Source organism: Triticum urartu, chromosome 4A (genome assembly GCF_056163025.1).
Source record: "Triticum urartu cultivar PI428250 chromosome 4A, HENAU_Tu73, whole genome shotgun sequence".
NCBI classification, from domain to species: domain Eukaryota; kingdom Viridiplantae; phylum Streptophyta; class Magnoliopsida; order Poales; family Poaceae; genus Triticum; species Triticum urartu.
In genome coordinates this window covers 8,199,257-8,205,446 of record NC_141876.1, presented here as the reverse complement: position 1 = coordinate 8,205,446, position 6,190 = coordinate 8,199,257, and the positions used below count along the sequence as shown (strand labels likewise).

The following is a 6,190-nucleotide window of genomic DNA, read 5'->3' as shown; positions in this document are numbered from 1 at the left end:
TACAGATACAAGCTCAAGCATGCTTGTAAAGATCACACAGCAAGAAAGGGAAAGGAGTTCTGAGAAGAAGGTGGAGAAGGAGCCTCTGCCGTGCCATTCCGTGGACCGTGATCCTTCGGGATGCCTGATTAAGCGATGGCTCTCGTGACTTTTTTTTTTGTTGAGAAATCCTCCCGTCAACCACTGATGCAAGGCCGCTCATAGGATCAATCTTAAACCTAACAAAACGTGCCCACGCAGGCACGCACGAGAACCAGACACCAGTTCGCACACAAAAGTACGTAAAAACAAGACCATCGGGACAGAACCATCCAAAGAAGAAGCCTACTCCATCTGCACATCGCTATGATCATCTGGATGCAGCTGGCTTCCTCAACCTGTAGCTCCATTCATGCACTGCACGCATGCCCGCTCGTTCATGCATGGCCAAGCAAGCAGAGGTAACGTAGCACTCACCGCCAAAAGCTTCCGCGGAAGAGCCGATCTGGCTGCATCCGGCGTCGTCCACCTTGTAGCTAGCTAATGGTTCCCAGCCGTGCCTGTACTGTTAATGGTGGCACTCCCAGCCAAACGTCTCCCGCGGGCAGAGCCTCGTGCTTCCAGATATATAAGGGGCTCCATCGACCCCAAACCCCCTCCAACTCTACCTCGACCACTCCGCCACCGGCACCACAGTTTCCATCGGATCCCTTCGCCATGTCGGCCGCCGCGCTCAGGGCTCGACTGAACTCCCATGTCACTTCAATGTTCAACACGGTGAGTCCATCCCCATCTAGATCCGGTGTGCTTGTGGGCTGACGGGCTGGCTGTGCCTTCTCGTGATGTGATGTGATTCATGTAGGGTACGGTGGACGAGTATTTCCAGTACCTGCAGTCGGTGGAAGAGGACGGCAGCTCAGCGCCGGGCTTGGTTGCCGAGGTCATCAACCTCTTCATCAGCGACGCCAACAGCATCCTCAACGGCATCGCTGGCCTGCTGTCCGCCCCCAACCCCTCCTCCCTCCATCTGCTTTCGTCATCTCATCTTGGGTACTGATTTCGTCCACTCTGTTTTGCGATTCGCAGGAACCAGCCCGTGGTAGATTTCAACAAGGTGGACGACCTGGTGCATCAGCTCAAGGGGTGCAGCTGCAGGTGATGATGATAAGCCATTGTCTTTCTCCCACCCATTTATAACTACTGTATGTTTGTTCTCCGTCGCATCGATGTCGGTGTGATTTAGATGTGCTTGTCATGGGCATGCAGTTCATGCTGTTGCTTGCGTTTTGTGTAGTCATAGGTAGAAGTGTCGAGTTTACTTGTGTTTCATGAAACGGATGTACCGGTATTCATGCCAACGGCAATATTATGGCTACCCTGTCGTGTTGTGAACGTTACTGGTATTAATTATTTGCTATATATGTGTAACGCTGATGGTAGTTTCCTGGTTTGTCCAAGTTTATGTTCAGATGTGTTGGCGCGGTGAAGTTTGCGACTGTTGGATACATAAGTATAAGATCTGAGTTCTGTTTGTGTATTCGTCCCAGCGGCGATGCTATAGATCCGCAAGGAATACTTGTTGTCTTGCCGACATTTCTAGTGCTAACAAATCTATTATTTACTTAGTGGCAATATTCTAGGCTCGCAATAATAAATTGTCTTTCTGCAAACATTTGAATGATCGGCTATTCTACGTAATGACAATGGTTGTTTTTCTAGTTTGTCCACACTATTGCTGTTGTCTTTATTCTGATGAGCTGGCATCGGGTGTGTATGGCATTGGCATGTGGCTCGTGTAGCTCGCACGATCGTATAGCTGTAATTAGAAAAGCCGAATTTTGTTGTGTTTTTTGTAACTAAATCATTGATAGTCATGCAAATGTTATGGTTCGACAAGTGGAATTTTTAACGTGTTGTAATTATCTCTGGTACTACATGTACAATTGCGTTCAAGGGTAGTGCTATTTATTTTTCTGGTTGATCAAACAATTTACTGTGTTGACAACCGTTAGAGAAAATGGCTCCTTGAGAACATTATTATGACAGCAACAGCGTTTAGGCCCTGTTTGGTTCATAAGTCCTAGGAATTTTTTTAGTCCCAACTTATAAGTCCCAAGTCCCTAAAAAATCCCTACTTGTTTGGTTCCTGGGACTTATAAGTCTCTATAAGACCATATTACAACTATAAGTCTCTATAAGTCCCTCCTTGAGAGTCTTATTTCATAAGTCCCAAATGCCTACTTTAAGTTCCTATAAATCCCTCCTGTTTGGTTTAGATGGGACTTATAGAGACTTATTTAAGTCCTTAGACCAATAAGTCCCTGGAAATAAACACTGTCTTAGTAAGTTTGAGAAAATTCTAGTGTCCTTATCTTGCTCTTTTTGGCTTGTATCAGTGTTGGTGCTAAGAAAGTGAACCTCTGCTGTATGTATTTCCATCAGTTCATTGAGTCAAGAAGCAAAGAAGGGTCAGTATACTTGGTACCTTATTATATGTGTTTCAGTTTAATTATTCACTTAGTTTTTTCGAAAAGGAATTATTCACTTAGTAGCTTACTATACATGTTGCACAATAATTATTCTCCACACTCTGTATTGTTTGCATTCCATATGTAAAGCTGTTGGCAAATTTCCTCTTTTACACCACTATACTATGTTCATACTAATCTAATATTCTTAAGGACCAGCGTTCACTTTATTTCCATCCACGTGATGGCAGAACTCTGTTCATTATCTGAATATGCTTCTTTGATTGTTCTATTGTAACTTTTCTAGACTTATGTTTATAGCATGACTAAGTCTGAGATGGCTCGAGATATTTTTTCCATGCCTAGGCTTACGATTTTCGAACCATGTCAATTCAGTTTGCTTAATTATTCTCTCCAGCATTTGACAATGTGGTATTTTTGCATTATTCTAGGTGCCTCATGGCGTTGTCTCTTCTTAGGAATGAGTTCTGCGATGTGTGCAACAAGTTCCAGACCATGATGCAGGTAGCCCCTTATGTACCTATGTTGGCTTTTGACTTCCAACTTCTGACTAGTGTCATGCTCTACAAATCGGTCATGTATTGTTTAAGATAAAAAGGGAAATGTGTTCTCATTCTTTTTGCTATTGATATTTATCTTATTATACTGTTTGGTTTCTTAAGTATCTGAAATGTTTGTGCCTTAATTTTTGTCAACACATTTCTGTAGCTATATTGGGTAGTTTTAAGCCATATAATTTATTTGTTTCTCAACGTAAAATAAGCCTGGCGAACGACCGGAATAAGATACCGACCACCTTGTAACATGGCTGATTTGTGAATCCTTGTGACTTGACAAACATTATGCACAGTGCCTTAGGCATGTTGTAATCATTAATTTGTTCTTCTTTTGATGTAGCTGGAGCAGCAGATCGCAGCCTGTGGTCCTAAGTAGTAGCAATCGAAGCAAAAAGAGCATAGCCCCATGTGATCCCACCCATGATGGGGTGTATTTATCTCTGAAGGCGCAAACAATATTCAACATGTGTCTGGCTTTCAGGCGGTTATAAAATAACACGAGGAATCTTGTGTAGGAACTCGAGTCACACAAATCTTCAAAAAAATCGTTGTCATGTGTCTATGTCTCTTTCAAGTCTATATCAGGTTGTGCTTGTTGGGCTTCCCCGGCCCATGCAATTTGTGAACTCTTTACCTAGTTGGCTGGTTAATGGTGTCTTCATTTTGTCATACGATGTTGTCTCTCTCGTCTGTTTACTGTCTTTCAGGATGCCAGTGCCTCTGCTTGAGCAAGGGGAAATGTTTGTTGGTTCTCTAAAACTACACCTGAGTGAGTGCATGGCTTGAGATTAGAAGTCCTATGTTGGCTAGTACAATGTGAGTGTCGTTGGTTAGCCTCCACAACCATCAGAACCTCCAGAAAACCAGACTCGTTACAGTCCCCTGCCACGTGGCCATCACAGACGGTCTGTTGATGACGGACCAGGCGAAACTGGCAATTGCGCCTGCACTGCCGGAGGGTGGCGGCTCCCCGGCACCGGCGTGCGCGCGTGATGTGCCTAGAGCACCGGAGCTAGTTGAGCCGATGTGGTGGCAGGCCTTGTTCTCCTTCATCGGGGGAACGGGAGATCGCTGCAGGGGAATCCTCAATCATCACCCTACGTCACGATGGATTACGGTGAGAGATGAAGAGGAGGACATTCTCGTGGGGCGGTACCTACGGGGAGACGAGCATGTGTTGGAAGGCGTACACATGGTGATCGACGTTTTTGAGATCTCTATTGGTTGTCCGATCACGCAGGGGCAGCGGCGTGATTCGGATCCGATCGATATTGTGGATCTTACTACGATGTCTCTGGCAAAGGAATTGAAGGAAGTGGTTTATCGGATGGTGGCGGTGGATCCAAATCCCAAGCCCAATCTCTGGCGGATCGGGGGCCTCTTCTGGATTTTCACGGAGGGGTGCGAGGATGAAGACTTAGTGCGATTCCAAGGCCGTCGTGACGCTGCAGATCTTGTCACCGCTGTCCATGTGATTGTCGACGCTGAAGGTGTGTTGCAATGGTAACAAGGACAATGACAAGGTGACTTGACCTCACCAGGGCGTACTTCAAAGGTAGTCGGCGTCGATGATCAAGCCTTGGAAAGGGCCGATTCCCAAGGTAAGTCTCCCACAAACTACGTTATCTTGTTTTATATTGCCGGATTCTTCGATGATGGTTACTAGAAAAAATAAGAAGAAGGGTCGTGCGGCGATGCAGCCAGCAGCGTAGGTGGTCGTCGGGACTGAGGATATCCGAGTGGCAAAGGTGGCAATGTGCGACGGAGGCAGCAACCGCGGTCTTGGGCTCGAATGGTAATGGGTATATGGTATGTAGCCCAGGCCGTTGGCCTAGTCGGTGCTATCCCAGCGACGTTGCACACAAACACATTGGATCTTGTGCATTCTCATGCACGTCCGGCGTCTAGGGTTTGACATATTGCTCACCCTGGTTTTTCTTCGCTAAGGCAGGGGCGTGTCGCCAGGATCTCGTCGGCACCTGTGGTTGCGATGGTAGCAATGGCCAGCCATGGGAACGGGCAGCCGCCGCCGGCTAGAACCGACGGTTCGCAGTGGCGCGCGCCACCTGCTAGGGATAGGCGGGCGTTGGCCATGAGCGTCGCTACTCAAGGAGTTGGCCGAAGTCAGAACTTCGGCTTGGGGCAAGAGTTCTACGGTCCCTCGGATGGCAGCCGCAATCCTCCCCGTGGACAGTGGGGGGCGATGGTTATAATGCCTATGGGAGGGTCAGCACCGCGGTCGTCCTCGGCTGGCGGAGGGCGCGGGTACGCTTGGCAGAATGACTGCGAGGCTGGCCGAGGCTTCTATGGTCCTTCGTGCAACTTCGTGGAGGAGCCTTCCTGCCCCAATTACCGTCACCGTGGAGGTAGGGGGTGGCAGGCGGCCACCTTCGACTTATCCACCTCCACTACCGGCAAAAACCTCTGAGGCCACGACTTCGATGGATCCAAAGGCTTCTTCGGGGGCGGCTGCTCCGGTACCCCACCGGCATTGTCAGGTGCTGTCATCGACACTATGCGGACTCTCGCCACAGTGAAATTTATTGTTACCAAGCCAGATGCGGTGAAGGTTCGGGACTCCACCAATGACAAAGAATCTGACAAGTTTGAGGGCGAAAGTGCTATGAAGTGGGCACGAAAGAAATGTAAATTGAATTATAACCGTCGCGGAGAACCGAGACATTTTGTGGCCGGATGCATGATAGATCTATGTGATTTATGCCTTAGACCAAAGCATGGTACATGGGAGTGCCCCCTTCTTCTGGGAACAAAGCCGGTGGTCACCATCTATGGGGTTTCTTGCCCCGAACTTATGTTTTTGAGTCACTAGGCATCACTTTGCTTGCACCTACGGCGGAGAGTTCAATTACGGGTGTGATCAAAGTGATGCATGGATGGATGATAGAGGCGCAAGTTGTGCAGCATCTTCGAGAGCTTGCCCCGAGCAATTTCCAGTGGGCTCTTGTCAAACTTGAGGATCAGGTCTATAAGATTGATTTCCCATAGAGAGAGGATTTAAATCCACTGCTTAAGTTCAATTTGTGCAGGGTGCCTAGTAGCAATTGTATTCTAGGATTTGATGCTTGGAAGCAGAAGGAGCCACAGGGATCACCTCTTTCCCAGATCTGGGTTCATTTTTCGGGGGCACCACTGAAGCCTCGGAAT

The 6,190-nt window shown here is 47.6% G+C and overlaps 1 protein-coding gene across 2 annotated transcripts; it reads left to right on the top strand.

Moving 5' to 3' along the window:
* The first annotated feature begins 609 nt into the window (after positions 1–609).
* On the top strand, positions 610–3,694 carry LOC125553358 (histidine-containing phosphotransfer protein 2-like). Of its 2 annotated transcripts, XM_048717151.2 has the most exons (6): positions 614–756; positions 842–978; positions 1,066–1,134; positions 2,376–2,447; positions 2,900–2,972; positions 3,366–3,694. In XM_048717151.2, the coding sequence occupies exons 1-6, from the start codon at positions 697–699 to the stop codon at positions 3,399–3,401; spliced, it is 447 nt and encodes a 148-aa protein (XP_048573108.1). In that variant the 5' UTR covers positions 614–696; the 3' UTR covers positions 3,402–3,694. The 2 variants fall into 2 exon arrangements, with proteins under 2 accessions (XP_087375573.1, XP_048573108.1); XM_087519447.1 differs by lacking the exon at positions 2,376–2,447 and having other exon boundaries at positions 610–756.
* The last annotated feature ends 2,496 nt before the right edge of the window (positions 3,695–6,190 follow it).

Coding starts and splice junctions, on each gene's coding strand:
- LOC125553358 (XM_048717151.2), top strand. CDS start 697: ATGTCGGCCGCCGCGCTCAGGGCTCGACTGAACTCCCATGTCACTTCA. Junction 979..1,065: donor AACGGCATCGCTGGCCTGCT/GTCCGCCCCCAA, acceptor TGCGATTCGCAG/GAACCAGCCCGTGGTAGATT. Junction 1,135..2,375: donor CTCAAGGGGTGCAGCTGCAG/GTGATGATGATA, acceptor GGCTTGTATCAG/TGTTGGTGCTAAGAAAGTGA.